This window comes from Sciurus vulgaris (genome assembly GCF_902686455.1).
Source record: "Sciurus vulgaris genome assembly, chromosome: 18".
Classification (NCBI taxonomy): Eukaryota; Metazoa; Chordata; class Mammalia; order Rodentia; family Sciuridae; genus Sciurus; species Sciurus vulgaris.
The window spans coordinates 15,396,486-15,415,424 of NC_136479.1; the positions used below are offsets into that span (position 1 = coordinate 15,396,486).

Here is an 18,939-nt window from a genome sequence, read left to right on the forward strand (position 1 = left end):
CGCATTGTGTGGGAAGCAGCCTAAGGACCCCACCTCCTGGTGTCCTTACCCTGGGTAATAACTCACTTCTTACAGACAGAATATGGCAAAAGGGATGGGGCGTCGCTTCCAAAATGAGCTCACAGAAAGACTGGCTTCTATCTTGCATTCTCGTTCTTTCTCTTGCTCTGAAGGAAAACAGCTGCTGTGCTGTGAGCTAGCCTGTGGAGAGGCCCCGTGGCAAGGAACAGACAGTGGTGTCTGGCCAACAGTTCATGAGCAACTGAATCCTACTAACGTCCTGTGAGTGGGCCTAGATCGAGGTCCTCCCCATTTGAGCCCTCGGATGAGGCCACAGCCTCAGCTCAGACCCTGACTCCAAGTCCATGAGGGACCTTGAGCCACAGGAACATAGTTAAGCTGTACTGGGATTTACAACCCATGGATTCTGTGAGATAACTATTTTTTAATTGTCTTAACTTGTTGTGTTTTGATATGCCTCAATAGATAACTAATGTACATCATTAAATAATTTCTTCTTAGAATTTTTTGAGTTCATATGTATGTATACATCCATTGGAATACATGTATATGAATGTATTGTGTGTGTTTGTATATGCATTCTATACAATAGCTCACTCAGGAAATTAGGTTGAGTAAATGAGTTGTCCACCTGGAGTCCAAGGAAGGATAATGGAAAAATTTAAAGATGGGGGAGATTGGCCAGAATTCTGGAAAATTATTCAGGAAATAGAATAATCTTTGATGTTCTACAGAGGTGGGATACTGGTTAGGGTTAAAAGAACAAAACAGTAAATAGTAGGCAACTAGAGACCAGCCCTTACAGCCCCTGGGCATGAGGGGACAAGGAGAACTGGGACCACAGAGCAGCTGGCACTGCCACCCAGAGCCCCAGGGCTGAGCAGAGAGGGAGAGGAGAAAAGGGCCTTCAATCACTCTCCAGCCTCCTGTCGGAGACTCCACTGGCAGAGCCTGGCCTGGATCCCAGGGATGAGGGAACCGGAGGCCACAATCTGGACGTCAGCCTCTCAGACAGAGTAGAAGGAGAATGGACAGCAGGGAGGGGTGGGGGCAGCTCAAGGAGAATAACTAGCACCGAAGCCAAAAGTTAATGAGGGTTGGGAAAACCAGGTCAAGCTTCTTAGAAAGGAAATGGGATTGTTTGCATAGAAGACAAATGAAACATGAATATTACTCCAGCCTCCTCCCAGGATCCCCTCAGGATAAACGCAAAATGACGGACAGGATGGATGTCTAAGGTTCAGCAAGGGGAGGGCTGGGCCAGGGTGGCCTTGACGTGCCTCTTCTGGATGGCTCCTCCATGGCCTCTGCTGCTGAGCCCAGGAACCAGGTGCCGGGATCAGGCTGAGAGCCCTCAAAAAGGAGAAGCCCAGTGCTCTTCTGCCCTCACTGGAAGTGACAGCTGCTCCCCCTCTTCCCAGGACCCATCCTCACTCCTCTGAAGTTCAACAGCACTGACCGCCTCCGGGTACTTCATTCTAAAGTGCACCTGCGAGGCAGCAGTCTGGAAGCTAAAGGCATTCTTCACCCAAGGGGTCCCGGTTAGAAGTGAGGGGGAAGCTGATGGTTTTGGAATGCCCACTGTGCACTAGATACTGACCGGTACACTCTCAGCTCATCTCATCTCATCCTTAAGCACAATGTTCTGCTGTAATGTCATCCCACTCTCCAGATGAGGGACACTGAGGCTCAGAGAGATGACGAAACTTGCTTCTGTGCATTTATCTAACTAACAGAAAACAGTTTTGCTTTCTGGTTAGGCATGACAGTCAGTTCCACAGGGATGGCCATGTATGGGAGCAGGTCTGGGGACATGACATGGGAACCCTTTGTACTCTGCTCAGATTTGCTGCAGATCTACAACTGCATTGGGACATGATCTATGAATTGAAAATATATCCCTCCATTCATCAGGCTAAGTTCCGGGCTCTGTAGACAGTATTCATTCAGGTAAGGAGGTAAGTAGAAGGTTGTAGCAGAAAAAAAAAAAAAAAAAAAAAACCAAAGGAAGCTTTCCTTTTACACACCCTGGGGAGCAGTCTTCTTTTCAAGGTAGGAGCTGAATGGGTTCACCCCTCAGCCCAAACTCCCATTCTGTGTAAAAGTGTCTGTCTGTCTGTCTGTCTGTCTCTCTCTCTCTCTCTCTCTCAGTGCTGGGGACTAAACCCCAGGCCTCACACATGCTACACAAGCACTCTTTCATTGAGCTATACCCCCAGTCTGAAGTCTACTTTTATCCACCCTTTTCCTTTCTTGAAAGTGTCCGCAGGGATCATAGCACCTGAAGTTAGGGAGTGCAAGTCTTGTGTGTGAAGAAAACAGGGTAATCCATATGAATCTGTAGTTCATGGTCCAAGTGTCACAAGCTGGTGCGTGTGTGTGTGTGTGTCTATCCTCCACATAACACTTGACCCCCTTCACTTAACACTTTTCTCCGTCACTGGATTAAAGTCTTCATTTAATGACCAAACACATGCATGTCTAGAATAGAGCCCACATAGTAAAGATCCATAATAAATTCCCATGGACACGTAATGGATGAAAAATGATTATAGCCACATTATCCCTGGACAAGATCAGCTGCAAAACAGTCAGTTTCTCAGCCCCCCTGCCATGCCTTTATGTTCCCTGTCTTGACAGCACACACATCTGTGGCCTCCAACGCAAGGCTGACACTTCTGTTATTGCTGTGGTGGAGGCTGTTATTACGTGTCACTATTTTTGCCTGTTTCTCTCTGCTCTGCCAAATCCCAATGATTCAAGACAGGAGGAAAGACATTGGCAGGGGTTACTACAGGGAAGCAGGATTAAAGAGAAGAACCCTCAGTGGGAAACAAAAGGAAATTCCTTCTCCACCAACTAGCCTCAGTCTTCACCCAAGCACTGCAAAGGAGTGGCACATCCAGGCAGCGCCAGGAACCTGCAGGAGGTGTTAGGAACCTGGCCTCACTTCAAAAACAACCCCAGACTCTCCCTGTACCTTTTGATCAAGTCCATTTCTGCCTGATCTCTCTTGTTAAGGAGCAGGTTTCGGCTGTTTTCAAAGATATCTTCAATCTGATCTGGCCAGAGGAACAGAGTGCTGTTCAATTTGATGTCCTCTTCTGCAGAACAAAGACAGTCCGCTCTAGGACACTGCTCAGCTCGGGGAGAATTAGTTCAGCAAGTCAAAGGGTCAGCCAAAACAGGTGGAGGGTGGCCATGAATGAATGGACCCACTCTGGATGAACGATGCCAACACGTCCTGAGTCCTTACTAGGGCCAGGCTAGAAGGTAGATAGCATTATCATCTTCATTTTTTACAGATAAGAGACAAAGTGGTTAAACCAAGCAGTCAAGGTTACACTGCTAGATGACAGAGTAGAATTTGTCTAACAATCCCCAAAGTCTATGTTCTAACGACTCTGTTTTACTGGCTGAGTAGTCAGAAACCTGGATTGAAGTTCTGGTTCCACATTTCGAACCATCTTACTTCATCTGAGCTTGTTTCCCTTTGGTTAAATGGCTGTAATGGTATCAAAGGCAGATGCCCTGCCACCGTGGCTCTGGTCAAATTAAATGCACTGGGTTTCCTTATGACTTTCAGAGGCAGAGACCATGAGAGAGTCCAGTGTCCAGGGCACAGCTCATAAACGTATGCATGGAGGGCTAGGGAACCCCTTTCCACTTTCACACCCATCTTGCCCTCACATCAACACCACCCCAAATACACACACACTATGAACACCAGGTAGCACACAGGTGTTCTCAGATGGAAAGTGGCTGTGGAGATCATTCCAACTTTTCCTTTAGGGTTCCAACCTTACTTCAGAACTCCAACTTGACCCAAGAAGTCTTCAGAGGGTTTTGAACCTTTCTTTCCTTTTTGGATATGCAGGAGCATGAAGGAAAGTAACCTGGTCCCCCGCTCAAAGATGGGACTGTATTAAGGTTATAGAAAAGTAAAATCTAAGGATTCTGCATTTGGAAGTGACATTTCCAGAAATATCAGACACAAGATGCCCAAGACAGGCATCTAAGAGCTAGAGTCTCTAGATGCATTTTCCTTTTGTCTAAGAAGATCCCCTTGGTGTGATTCAAATCCCTGTGAGGAGGAGTATGGAATTAGTGCTTCTACCTCCTCGGGGCAGCTGAAAAGCAGCCCTTCTAATATTTAGTGATAGGATTCCTATATCCCTTTCCCCACCAACTTCTTATTTCTAAAAATAGAAATTTATTTGATCTTCTACATACATATGAAAATATAATAAGCACATGAATGCAGGTGGGCATGCATGGCATGGACTCACGGGGCAAGTCTGCATAGTCCATCAGGAACTCCAGCCGCTCACTTGCATCTCTAAGTTGTCTCCTGAGTTTGAACACAGTGACATCGCTGGATTTCTTTAAGAATTCAATGAGAAGTACCAGCTCCTTAGTGTTGGCAGGAATCTCACTGACTCTGTCGGCAATGGTGTTGTACTGATTACAAATGCTGCAGAGAAAGAAATGGCTGCCATCATCATCATCATCAAAAATGTCTTCTTATGAGACCCATTGTGCTAAACAGACATAAACCTTATTGAGAAGACCACAACATTGTTTACCAAGTTTTCTCTGCCTGTGAACCCTTGCCAGATGATACTCACATGCACACCACATCCCAGGGATGGTAACAATAATAATGGTGCCACGTAATGACAGGTATTAAGCTCTTACAAGGTACCATGCCCCATTCTAACCATTTACATATGTTAATCATTTAAAACTTACAATTACAAAAGATACATACTATTACTATCTACATTTGGTGATGGAAGAAAGTAAGTCTGAGTAACTTTACCCCAGGCAAAACAGTTGCTAGGTATCAGAGCCAAGATCTAAATTTTGGTTCATTGACTATAAAGCTCATAGTCTTAATGAATAAACCATACCAACTCTCATGGGTAGAGCAAAAGAATAAGAATATCAACACTACCAACAACTCTCCTCACATTTTATGGTAAATGGAGCACCAAATTAATCATAATCACCATCTTATCAGTACACCAGCAAGTTTATTCTTATGTAACGGATCTGAATTCCCTATCATTCTCACTCTGGGGCAGAAAAAAATCTTGAACTAGAACTTCAGTCTGGTCATTGCCGGAAGGCACAAGTTCTGGTCACTTTAACCAGTGTCAAACATTATTGCTAATTACACAGAATGATGATACCTGCTATTGGTGTCCCGATTTACATCCACTTGGTATTGAATCAAACGGTCTTTGAGATTTTGGGCTCGCTCGCAGAGATCATAATTGAGGAACATGGTGTCAAGGCAGAACATGGCTAAAGGCACAGTAATGTGCATGGATGCAATTTCATTTCTCCTCTTTTTTATGCCATTGATACTCTGCAGAAAGGAGCACATTCAGTGGCTTGATTTGACTTTGAGCTTCCATCGGTTTGCCCCAGCCTCCTCCATGGCAAACGCCAGTCCAATACTGAGAATTATATACCCTAATGAAACACAATGACTACTCTGTGGATTGACTGTAGCACATACCACCAAGGTGTGAAATACCAACAGGAGTCTCCTACCGTCACGAAATCATCAATATCATGATTTTCTTTCAGGAAAGCAGTGATGTTTTGCTCTGCCGTGTTATCCAATAAGTCATCGTACTTTTTGTATACATTTAAATATCTTCCATGTTGAAGAACATAAAATCAAAAACACAAATACAGACCAACAAATCGGAAGAGTCAGAGTGACCAAAGAAACAGAAAATAGCATTAAAAACAAAAAAGAATCCAAACCAGGAAAGTGAAATGTAATGTGGCAAAGGGTACCTCAAACTGGGAATTCTGAATTTTGGCTTTCAATTTGTCACTTTCTTGCTGCATGAACTTAGATATTTGGGGTTTTCAAAAATTGGTGTTTTCAATTTTAAGGAGAAATGATAATTCATACCTTATAGGATCGTCATAAATCTTTTTTTAAAATTTTTTATTAGTTCTTGATGGACCTTTAATTTATTTACTTATTTATATGTGGCGTTGAGAATCAAACCCAGTGCCTCACACATGCTAGGCCAGTGCTCCACCACCGAGTCACAACCCCAGTCCCTGGATTGTTGTAAATCTTAACTCTTATACACATGTATATACTTATGCATATATATGTAATTGTATATATGTATATATAGCAGTTAATACTATGCTTACAGTGAATGTACAATACATATTAGTTCCCATCCATCCTTCCAGCTCCAAAATTCTATATCTAATTTTAAGATGAAAATTTGAAGTCAATTAACCTCAAGTGTATTAAATCAAATAAAAATTTGTTTTCAGACCCTAGAGAGGTGGCTGAACAGATTTTCCCAAAATTGACAGATATATTTGGGATGGCCTATCTTGAAATAAGTTTGAATTAAAATCAAGGTGATACTCAGTGAGCAGAACTCAGTGGAGCCCACAGGTTTCCAAGTGTTGGAGAACACATTGGAAACTTTGAGATGCAGAGAGAAGCCCATGGAGCGATCATTCCAGAAAGACAAAGTGTACATATAAGTTTCCATGAACAGAGAAAACAGGTGTTTCAAATAAAAATCTCCACTTAAATTCCTGAGGGCAGGGCTTCCAATTCCGAGACCATGATTTTCAGTTTAGGTTAGTACTTGTTCTCCATTGGAGGTGATTTTGGCCTGCAGGGGATATCTGGCCATGTTTGGAGGCATTTGGGGTTGACATTTAGCAGGTAGCAGCTGGGGATTCTGCTGAGCATCTAACCACATGAAGAACAGCCTCCCATGATACAGAATTGTCCCATTGAAAAATTCAATAGAGTACAGTCAAGAAACCTTGGTTAAGGGAACCAGATGTCCTGGCTTGCCTGAGACAAAGTTTATACCCACTGTCCCATGGTGTTAATAACACTCCTTTTACTCTTAAGGAATCTCAGTTTGGAAGTGATCACCCTAAAATAGTCACTGCCCCATAGGCAGCTGTGAGGTGTTCTACCATGTGACAATGACAGGATTCAGGTAACTGTTCCTTGGGCCCTCTCCTTCAATTCCCACTTCCAAAAAGATCTGAGAAAACAAAGTTGTATCAACACTCATTTGGTGGCAAAAGCTGGCCTGAATTAATGTGAGGTTACTGATGTGAATATTTGCAGGTTTTACAGAAGAAACATGAATATATTGCCCTAGACCTTACAGAAGCTGCCACTAATATATGATAGATGACTTCTCTAAAATCCAGAAATTTTTTAATGCCAAAATCTGGTCCCATGACTTTCAGATAATGGAGATGGATCTGCAATTGAATTCAAATTCTGGCACTCCTATTTACTTCTGGTGTAACCTCAGGAAAGTTACAGTTTCCCCATTGGTAAAATGGGGGTAAACAGTAACACCTACGTAACTACTGGCAAGACATACTATGTACGTGTTTCAGATTTGCAGAAACAGGAATTGCTTATTTCTTGACAGTTAACCAACACCAAAAGACTGAGTAGTAAAGTTATAGATAAACCAACTTACTTGTGGGGGCCAACTTGATTTTTCTGAAATACCTCAAACGTTTGATCCACAAAATCAGAAACAAGTTTTTCTTTACTGTCAACAGTTCCAAGGATCAGGTTATATCCCTTCAACTCTGGGAACAGGATAGATTCCACCTAGAGCAGAAAGCACTTTTGGATGTCAAGGCATGAGAAGAGACACAATACCCAAATGCAAGATCTCTAGCAATGGACTAGTTTCTGGGGAAACCAGCTCATTTTCCCTCTGTTTCCTCTCGGGTGATACAGGAACCACCCTGCTGTTCCCTCTACTTCTATTCTCTCCTCTCTTCTTGCCTGGATCACTTCTTCCCCCGCAACCCTCCCCGCCATGAGAACATTATAGTTATACACAGTAGTTGGGTTCATTTTGACAAAGTCACACATGGTGGAATTTGATTTACTCCATTTCAGTTCCCATTCCCCTGCCCTTCCCTCCTTTCCCCTGTCTTCCCATTCTTCTTCTGCTGCTCTACTGATCTTCCTTTCACTATTTTTTTTCTTTTTTCTTGTTTTAATTGTTGAAGGACCTTTATTTTATTTACTTTTATGTGGTGCTGAAGATTGAACCCAGGCCTCACACAGGCTAGGCAAGCACTCTACCACCGAGCGACAACCCCAGCTGGTATTCATTTTTGACAGGTGCTTTTTACATATCCATAAAGGTGGAATTCCTTTCATTAAACATGTTTTCAATGTTTACGTACATTGAAGCTTGCATTAGTACTTCATTCCCTTTTATGGCTGAATGATAATCTATAATATGGTCAAGTTGTGTTTATCCATGTACACAGCATGATTTTGCGAGATTCATTCTGCATTTCCTCCCCTTTACCATCCCTCTCCTCTCCCCTCTTGATCTCCTTCTTCTATTCCACTGACTTGTCTATAGCTTTATGATTGGATTATTCCTCTTTCGGCTCCCTGCTCCTTTCAAGTCTCATGTCTTTAGGAGTCCTCCTGGGCCTCCAGTGGATCTTGGCTTTCTCTCTAAGTTTACCTTCTGAACTTTTTCTGCTTGGCACTCATCACAATTGCAATTAAATGAATTTGTAATGAGCTGTTCAAGGTATTCCCTAGAATATAAATACCATGAGGACCTGGATCGTATTTGACTTCTTCACTGTTGTATCCCCACAGCCTAGCAAGAGCTTGGCACTTAGTAGGTGCTCAATAAAAAATGATTATTGTGGTGATGTGCCCCTCTTCCCCCACTACTCATTTTTATTCTCTAATAAAAGCTACTGCAGACGTGGGTTCTAATTCTAGCATCAGTAGAGTAAATGTTCTTAAGTAAATGACTTTAAAAAGGAGTAGACTAGATTATCTTCTTATCTCAGGGGATGGGAAAACCTATGACTTTGTGATTATAAGGCAGTGACTGTCAATCCTGAACACTGTGAATTCAACCTCCTAATGTCACATGTGTGTCTCTAAGATTACTCTTATTTTAATGACTCCCATGGGCTGAATAGTCCCTGCTAGGGGCTCACTGCCTACTACTGCTTCTCTGCTAAGGAAGTTTTTTAGCGATTGGCCCCAGGAAAGATCTTCAGAGTGCTTCTGTAAGATACATGCCTTATAAATTATATGCCTTTGATAAGACTATTGATTTATGGGGTTGGGGATGTGGCTCAGTGGTAGAGCACTTGCCTACCATGCACAGGCCCTGGGTTCAATCCCCAGCACTACAAAAGAAAAAAAAAGTGCATTGGTTTAGACGGGGGGAAACAAATGCAAATGATCTCTGTCCTCTTTGGTCAGTCTAAAGGTCTTTAACAGTCGAGGTGCGACTTTTCTTGCTGTGGCCATCTTTGCAGACCTTGGCTGAGAACAAGAAGATGGAGAAACTGGCATTGGTCTACAGCATGGGTAAGAAGGTCTGGGGCAGCACAACTGGCACCACGGCCACGCAACAGATCCCGCGAGAGATTGTTGACCTCCACTGCCTGGTTTAAAAACCGGGATTAGCCAAAGGGGTCAAAGATCTGCATTCTTTCTTTCTTTTTTTCAATTTTTTTTTCTTTAGTGTTGGGGATTGAACCCAGGACCTTGATCACCTCAGGGAAAGAAGTCCTTCAATCCAAAAATGAAGAAATACCTCTTGTTGCCTTTTGTTGTTGCTTTTGGTCCTGGGGATGGAACTGAGGGACTCTCAACCACTGAGTCACATTCCCAGTCCTTTTAATTTTCTATTTTGAGACAAGGTCTTGCTAACTTGCTGAGGCTGGCTTTGAACTTGTGATCCTCCTGCCTCAGCCTCCCAAGCCCCTGGGATTACAGGCTTGTGCCACTGGGCCCGACCTCTTGTTGCCTTTCCAAGTGGCCGTTTTCCCATGCCCTAGAGAGCAGTCGGGGAAACGGAAACAAGCGCAATCCTGTCCTTTCCAGGTAATTAATTGCAGCTTTCTTTCTGTTCCCCCTCCCTGGCTCTCTGATCTTGGACTCCCTGGTCTTGACGTGGTTCTCAGTGCTTCTGTGGACCTGCCCAGGCACTTCTCTGACTTGGCGTTCCCTGGCACATTGAGGGAGAGGGCTTGCCTTTTAGAAGACAGACTGACCTTTGGCTCCTCTTCGCAGTCATGTATACATTTTTCTTCACCACGAAAGTAATGCAGCAACATGACAGTCAATGCTGATTTAAATTCTCTTCCTCGCATTTTTAGTTTTATAAAACCCTTCCCTTACTTCACCCGGCTTCCCTTTATTTCTGCCTCTCATTCACTTCTCTTCTGCACCAGTCAGGATTAGAGAGCATCCTGTTTCCCTCAGTCATACTGCTGAGATGAACAGCCTCTAATATTTACTTTTGCTTTCTTTAGTAACTTTCCCAAACAGGCCTCCATTCTGCACCTTGAATGCTATTTACCTTATTTCCAAAGGTTTCTCACTGAATTTTCTGTCTCCCAACCGAAAACTTATGTTTAATCATAGATAAGGCAAGACAGGTAGGGATTGGGGGAACTGCCAACTTGCTGCTGTTCTCAGATATATTTTGTAGAGACTCGACCTAAGAAATTATAATTTGATTTTTCACTGTTGATTAGAATAGCCCAAGACACTCAGGGAGGGAGCCAGTGCTATGGATCATTCCATGGAGAACTCAGAGACCCTGTGTTTTTTTTCTCCTAGTCTGGTGGAACAGCTTCCAAAACCTGGCACAAATTGTCACCTGTGAGGATGTCTTCTTGCCATTACAGCCACTAAGTCTGGATAGCACCAGCCTCTGCTGGACCATCTGCAGCAGCAGCCGCTCAGTTGCCGGCTCTCCTATCTTAGCTGCTTGCAGACGTTGCCGATCAACAGCAGGGAAGGAGGCCTTGAGTGGTATGTTTTTATCTGGTCCCAAGCTCCATACTTATCCCTTCAAATCGGAGTCTTTTCTTTCATTTCCTTCCTAGGAATACTGGTTACAGGCAAGCTGCCCTCCTTCACCCGCTTGTACACACCCAATTCTCATGTTAACCATGCTTGGTTGAGATCAAAACTCCAAATGCAGAGACCTCTGCTGCAATCAACTGGAACCTTCAGCTTCACAGGCTTCCCTAGAAACCTCTTCTCTGATCTTGATTTCTTAGAACTCTGCGTACAGGATTATCAAGAGAAGAAAACTCAAAAGTGTACAAGCATATATTCTGGAGAGAATGAGAAAGAAAGAGAAAACAAGAATCTACAGCTCCCTTCCCATATGGGATGGGACACTGGGCCTCTCATCACACCAAACACCTGGAGGGAATTAGACGGGTGTTAAACAGTGCGGATGATCCTGTCCAATAGCAAAGCTCTGCTCGGAAGTGTCTGTTTCTGAGTAGCAATTCCAGCCTGGGAAGTAAACAGGAAAGGACTTGGACCAGGAAGGGAAGCTTTGTCTCTGGAAGTCTACATGGCAAAGAAACAAACCAACAGAACTTCAAAGTGAAATCAGATCCAGTTTTACAAAAATTCCTGGCAAGTTCATGGCAACCAATCCATAACGAATTATTAGCCCAAGTTGGATATGGCAGGAGACACATCTGCTCCTTGGGAGTTGACATCATGGAAGGGACCATACTCTCTCAAAAACAACTCTTAATGCCCTTGCTAGAAGCACAATCCTGGGCTGCACTGACCTTTCTTTATGGCCCACATAATCTTTCTGGGGGCATATTCAGGATTTACTCCAAAATAAAACTTCCCAACTGAATATCACACCCCCTATGTCTTATACAATCAACCACTTAAACATATTTTATTCAATAGGTGAATAAAGATACGAATGAGTGATTAAGTGAATAAATACTATACCTTGGGGATCCCATCAGAGTTCTTAATAATTTCCAAGAAAGAATTCTTTATCAATTCCCAGCAGGCATCAAAAGATGGATTAAATACAATAATGGGTTCTTGGACTTCAAGTTTGATCATAATTAGCTGGGGTATGAAGAAATCCATCTCTTTGTAGGGCTCCTCAAAGTCATTTCCATCCTTCAGGAGATATAAGGTATGGCAAATGTCACCAGATTGGGCCTCCCAAAGTCAAGGGAGTGAAAGTCATGTTTTCACAGTGCTGAGCACCAGAAAGGGAATTGAACCATACCACATACTGTGCATGTTTAAAACACAGGCAGGGCACAGCCTACCTCACCCTGAACTCCTTCCCTCTCCCCAAAGCCCTTGCTCAGTATTTTTTATTTTGCTTAATGTTTCCTGTACTCTAATTTACAAATCCTTCCCACCCTTCAAAATTCAGCTCTGGGAAGCCTCCCTCCCTGGATAAAATCTCCTCCACTTCTGAACTTCATGGGATTTTATTTTTATCTTTTGCAGAATTTTAAACTTAAAGGGTGGGATCTATGTCTGATCCGTCTCTCTCCTCCAAAATATCCAATACAGTATTTGGCATGTAGTAAGTGATCAATAAAAATTAGTTAACTAAACCCAAAAGCATGATTAGTTATCTGTACATCCCAAATGGCACTGCTTATGAGTGTATAGTCTATTTCAGACATTCAAAACATCAGTCTTCCTAGAACAGAAACACAGATTTAAAGATATTTCTAATTTCCTCAAAAGGTAGATACCTTTCATGAACTAGAGTACCTAATGAATTTTCCTTAGGGAGATGTAAAGGACTTGTGCAGTAATTAGAGTTAGAGATTTCTAGATTTAAGGTAGAACACTTATTGAACACCTACTGTATAACAAATACTCATAAATTTCCCTTTTCTGCAAACACATAAACTTTTACGATTTCCTTTGTGTAGAATTTTAGAATGAGATTTCTCTCCACATCTGGGTTTCTTTTGCTTGACAAAGTAGATGCTTATAATAACATCTACAATGTCACCCTCCAGTTTCGAGTGCTAACACTGCAGTCAAAAGTCAGCAGCATTGTTTTCTATATTCATTAGCAAAAGGCCAATTTATTCACTTTACTTGGAAATATACTTAAAACTTAAGCCTTTTATAACCAGGAGAGTTTTAATTTTTATTACTCTTTGTAAGGCGAAATATGTACATGGTTATAAAATCCAAAGGACTCTTCCTTGATCCCTAGGCTGTGTCTCAACTGAGGGAATTCTGTCATGCTTTGAAAACTAGGACTTCGTGCTTTAGATTTTTATTTTTACTTCCCTGAAGCAGTTTCATGAAGAAAGTTACTACTTAGGTCAACAGAGCTTTTGTTTCTGGAGGGGTCCCCTTTCAAAGAACAGAGTCACTATAGTCAATGGATACATACAACAGTCCCTAAATAGCAAGCCGAGAGTTGATAACAAACTTCTCTAACTCCTTCCTTGTACCAGAGATGACAAAAAGTGCCTTCCACCTTACTGTAAGAGGTGGGTATTCCATCTTATGCAATCTTTCTTTAAAATGTCTTAACAACTCCTCCCCTTTGGTGGGGTTTTTAGCCAGTCTTACAGTGCGTTAATCCTCAGGAAAGTTTATTGTGTATTTAGACGTCATTTTTGCAAACTAATAAATGCCCATTGTGTTCAAATCCAGAATTCTGCTTTTGGGCTTGGTTTGCAGCTGAGGACACACATGATGCATCCTAGTTGTAACTAGTTCTTTTCCTCCAAGAGGACCCAGGGCAGAGCCCCAGCATACCTTGTGTATCATGAAGAGGGAAACCAGGTCCTCGAGGGACCTAATGACCAGCTCTCTGAGCTGGAGTGACATGAAGGAGGCAACAGAAGCGAAATATTCCTCGATACTGCGAGAGGAGTCATAGTCGCTCTTGGGAGCGAAGCGGATCCAGTGTTCCTTCTGTGAGACAAAAAGCTGGGCACAGGTAGGGATCCACCTGTGAAGAGAGGAGGGCATTCTCTAAGCAGCCCTCTGGGCTCCGGGAAGCCTTCTCTGCACCCAGGCCGGTGCTTCGTTTCCCACTAAGCAGCCTTGACCATTTCACCATCCTGGGTGCTTCACCTGCAAACACCCCTTTCCTGGAAGGCAGTAAGATTTGAATTGAGAGGCTGTTCCTCCACTGACCATTTGGGAATGCACAGAGGGTGTGGGTGGCCTGTCCTGCTGAAAGTCTAACTCCTTTATAATTAGAGATTGGGGTAAAGTGGCATAAGGAACTGGAATGTTCTGTCCAACTTTTCTCGCCAGCAGGCACTTGGTTTCTGATTTAGACTTTGTAGAGAGAAAAAGGGGGAAGGAAATGAACTTGGGAGAAGAAACTCCATTGTGGCAGTGGGTACTCAAGAGTTGTGCATAGAAATGAGACAACCAAAAGAAGAAATGGGTGCCTTATTTTTTTTTTTTTCTTTTTATCACACTTCTCCCAATTTCTAATAGCCACTGGCTATTTCATCCTATCATGTTTGTTCTCTGATCTACCCCAGCAATCTAAGTATCCAGCAATAGTCATATCTGTAAAGATAATAGTTATTAATTGAGCAGCTACTATGTGTCAATGATGACAAACACATTTTCTCTGATAATCAGCAGTTATTCTTATCCCATTTTATATAAGGTCATGTCTCTGACTCTGGATATAGTCCTGCATGCATTTGCAAAGGGGAAAAAATGTGTCTAAGCATCTGAAAACCCTCTAAGTTTGCAACCTTGAGGTTGTTCATCTGGACCATCTGAATAAAAGTTTTTCAAATACATTGTCCTATAGCCCATTGAAGCCTAAAGGATTTCAGAGGGAGGAAATGAGAGTGGTACCCTCCCAAGGAAAAGCAATTAGAGAATTTCCAAAAGGCAGAGGAAGCTTGGGAGCCAGGGGCAAAGAGCAGTCAGACATGAGGCTTCCAGGGTATGGGAACTTGGAAGGAAGGGGACAGAGTCTGTGCAACCCCCAGATGGGAAACCGGCTTTCATTCCTGAGGGTTCCATCTCTATGGGGCTGTGATGCAGCCCCATTCTGAGGCTAGGCACTGACTTGGTGAGGAGAATTTGGTGTGCTTCCAGGCAATGGTTCTGGATCACTTCCCAAAATTCGCTAGGCTGCAGAGGCAGTTTTCCTTCCAGTATTTCTGCTGTTCGAACAAACCTGAGGTCTCTAAATCTGCCAAAAGAGAGGGAGAAAATTCTTAAGCTGAAAAACCAATAATGAATTTTATAGGAAAGGTTCAAAAGGCAAATGCTCTTACTTTGCAATGAGAAGAAACTGAAGCAGAGTAAAACACTTTTTTTTTTTTTTGGTACTGAAGATTTAACCCGGGGGCTACAACCCCAGTCTTTTTTGTTTTTTTATTTCGAGACAGGGTCTCACTAAGTTGCTCACAGCCTTGGTAAATTGTTGATGCTGGCCTTGAACTTGTGATCCTCCTATCTCAGTCTCCCAAGCTGCTGGGATTATAGGCATGTGCTACCGCACTTAGTAAAACTCATTATATCCTAAAAACCTGCAAGTCTAGTCTTTTTCTTTCTTTCTTTCTTTTTTTTTTTTTTTTTGGTTGGGGGATACTGGGGATTGAACTCAAGGGCACTTGGCCACTGAGCCACATCACCAGTCCCATTTTGTATTTTATTTAGAGATAGGGTCTCACTGAGTTGCTGAGCACCTTGCCATTGCTGAGACTGGCTTTGAACCGGAGATCCTCCTGTCTCGGCCTAAGTCTAGTCCAAAAGAACTCTTGCAAAGAGGAGCCAGAGAAGTTCACTCAACAGGTGGTAAATGATCCTTATGCACCTCCCTCTGGGGAGTGGAGCTTTGACACCGATGGGTATTTGGCTGGCTGGCAACTTGGTTCTAAAGCACCATCCCAAGTTCTTTCCAACAGAGAAGGTGCAGAGGACAGGGCCACGCATAGCACCATCTTCATCATCCACTGGGCTTCACCCCAACCTCAGTGTGGCTTCCAGGGTGAGCTACAGAGGACTCCCTGGATCAGAACCAAAAAAGTCGCTGACTTATTTTTTGTTCTCGCCACTGTGAGAGTGAAGCAAAGCCCAATAGGGAGAAGACCCGAGAGTCTTCCCCACCCTTGGGGGATTTTTTAAAAAAAATATATCTCTAATCAATTATTTGTTATTGCTTCTTTTTAGTTATACATGACAGTAGAATCCATTTTCATAAAGTTATACATGCATGGAGTTTACCTTATTCTAATTAGGGCCCCAGTCTTGTGGACGTACATGATAGTGGAATTCACCGCGGTTAATACACATACACACATGGGAGTTATGTCAGATTCTTTCCACTCTTTCCTATTCCTATCCCCTCCCTTTGACAAATACTCTGAATTTCTACTCGCCCCCTTCTTATTGCGGGTTGGTTTTCACTTATTAAAGAAAACATTCATCTGGGGGATCTTCTCAAAATCTAAGCCAGATCATGTCACTCTGCTTGAAACCCTCCAATGACTTCCCATATCAGAGTAAAAGCCAGAGTCCTTGACTAGGGCACGCAGGTCCCCCACAGCCTGGGCCTTCTCTCCTGCTCCTTGTCCTCCCCATCACCTCTCTGACCTCCTCCTCCACCACCCTCCCCAACTCACTCTGCTCCACACTATTCCTGGGTCCTTTCAGCAGGTTGCTCCTGCTGTCTGCAATTCTCACATCCCTGCTGCCCAAGGGTCACAGAGGGATTAATCTACCCCAACTCACACCGTCCATCAGTAACCAAACAAGAACCAGAACCCAGGTGCTCTAGTTTCAGGGTCAATTCTATAAATTATTACTATACATTTCTGACTAGTTGGAAAATTACATTTTTTTTAAGAGTCTGAACTGGTACTTCCAATACCTTAGAAAAGTGAGTTTTGTTCAAAGAAGGGAATGTGGTTATTTCTTATCACTGGTAGGTTCTCCTAGGTTAACAGGTTAACTTCGCCCTCAGGGGTGCTTAAGCAAAAATGAGCCAGGTGCTGTAGCATATCTATAATCCCACGAGTTGCAATTTTAAGGCCAGTCTGGGAAATTCAGTGATGCCCTGTCATTCATTCATAAATAAATAAATAGACAGATAAATTTCTAATAAAAGCATAAGAAAAACAAATAGGTTATCCAAGCAATAAGGCTCTCTTCAGACTGAACGAAAACTAAAGAACCTCAAAAAAAAAAAAAGAAAAAAGAAAGAAAGAAACATAAGAGCTGCTGATAAGTTTAGCCAATCAAAATCACATACAGATATCTGCCTCTTATTTTCCTAACAAAGAACCCAGATGTTGGCAGTTAATCATTTCATTAGCCTGGCCTTTCAGTGAACTATCCCACCAGGACTTGTATCCCTTCTTAAGGGACCTAAAAAGAACTTCACAGTCTCCTCCTCCTCCAGAACAATCAATGAATGGATAAACAAAATTTGACCATATTATGGATTATTATTCAGCCATAAAAGGGAATGTAGTACTGATGCAAGCTTCAATGTACGTAAACACTGAAAACATGTTTAATGAAAGAAGTAGACCCAAAGGACATAGTTTGTATAATTACACTTGCATAAAATGTCCAGAATAGGCAAAGCCCCGTATCAGCAGCTGCCAGGAACTGAAAGAAAGGGAGACTAGAGAGTGACTGCTAACGGGTATAGGGTTTCTTTTTGGGGTGATGAAAATATTCTTAAATTAGTGGTGAGAACAGCACAAATTTGTGAATATACTAACAACTAACACATTGTGCACTTTTAAAGGGTAAATTTTAAGGAATGTGAATTAGTTGACATTCCATATCCGTGGGCTCTACAGGCATGGATTCAACCAACCATGGATGGAAGACATTCTGGAAAAAAACTCCTTCTGTACCAAACACGTACAGACTTTTTTTTTTTTCTTTCTTGTATTGTTTCCTTGTATTTATATAGCATTTACTTTGTACTAGATGTTATAAGTAATCTAGAGATGATTTCAACTATGGGGAAAGTGTGCATATTATTTGCAAAACACTATTGCCATTTTATATAAGAGACCTGAACATTTGTTAATTGTGGTATCTGTGAGGGGTCCCAGAGCCAAGTTCCCTGGGGGACTCAGGAAGCAAGCAGCACATGCCCAATTAAAGACTAGCCAGAGACAACTGTATATCTCAATTTTTAAAAAATGATTGAGAGGAAAAAAAGTGAATCTCCCCCTCTTTCCTGTAGACTACTATAATTCCTAGGGCCAATTTAGTCACTGATAGAGCTGAGAGACCCCAGCTTGCTGGCTGCATTCCATAAAGGAGTAAGACCCAAGCCCCCATGCATCTCACAGGGGGAGAGGTGGACAAGAAAGCACACAATTTTAATTCAGGGTGATAAGTGTCACAATGGTGAATTTACGCTCTCTGGGTACTTAGATTATACCAGACACTGTGCAAAGTACTTTGCATGTATTCAGTGATTTATTCCTCCCAGCAACCCTTCAAAGTAGGAACTCTCCTTATCCTAAATTTCGAGATAAGGAAAGCAAGACACAGAGAAATGATGCAGCAGACTCACATTACCTACGAGGCAGCAGAGTTAGGCTTCGGACCTGAGCTGGGGCTGGCTCAAAGGGTCTGCTCTCTAAGCAAGCTCTGCACAGAGACACAGGCACTAGGCACTCGGGGAGGACAAAGGTCAGCCACTTAACCCTGCATGTGGGGTTCTCATTCACAGTTAATGTGCATTTCTGGTCTAGGATTTTTCATCTATTTTTTTTTTTTGTTGTTGTTGTTCAATTCATTTTGCTGCACTCAGAGCAAAATGTCACCATGCCCCACCTAAGAGGCTTGAAGGGAAGGAAAGGGAGGGGGGACACTTCTTACTCTTCAAACCACAGGTTCTTCAGGACGAGCATCATGGGGTTCACCGTGTGCAGGTGTTCCTCGTTCCACTTCTTAGCACTCCTGTAGACATTGTGCCAGGGCACGGGGGCCCGGATCACTCTCTGAGGAAACATGCGGGGGATGCTCTCAATGAAGAGTCGTTTTTTCTCCAGTGGGTCCATGAGGATGTAATCAACTAGAACCAAGAGGGCAAACACTCT

General features: G+C 42.8%; 1 protein-coding gene across 7 annotated transcripts in view; it reads right to left on the minus strand.

The window, feature by feature from the left end:
* Nucleotides 1-18,939, minus strand: part of DNAH3 (dynein axonemal heavy chain 3) — a 463,090-nt gene that overhangs the window by 135,666 nt on the left and 308,485 nt on the right. For 6 of the 7 annotated variants that reach the window (XM_079120030.1, XM_079120029.1, XM_079120028.1 and 3 more), the window contains exons 8-16: nucleotides 18,719-18,914; nucleotides 14,931-15,056; nucleotides 13,643-13,838; nucleotides 11,837-12,016; nucleotides 7,533-7,669; nucleotides 5,584-5,689; nucleotides 5,217-5,395; nucleotides 4,311-4,495; nucleotides 3,002-3,125 (exon numbers count right to left, since the gene is read on the minus strand). In XM_079120030.1, coding sequence (XP_078976156.1) covers nucleotides 3,002-3,125; nucleotides 4,311-4,495; nucleotides 5,217-5,395; nucleotides 5,584-5,689; nucleotides 7,533-7,669; nucleotides 11,837-12,016; nucleotides 13,643-13,838; nucleotides 14,931-15,056; nucleotides 18,719-18,914 — 1,429 coding nt within the window. The remainder of the gene's footprint in view (nucleotides 1-3,001; nucleotides 3,126-4,310; nucleotides 4,496-5,216; nucleotides 5,396-5,583; nucleotides 5,690-7,532; nucleotides 7,670-11,836; nucleotides 12,017-13,642; nucleotides 13,839-14,930; nucleotides 15,057-18,718; nucleotides 18,915-18,939) is intronic. The other variant, XM_079120032.1, reaches the window with a different exon arrangement.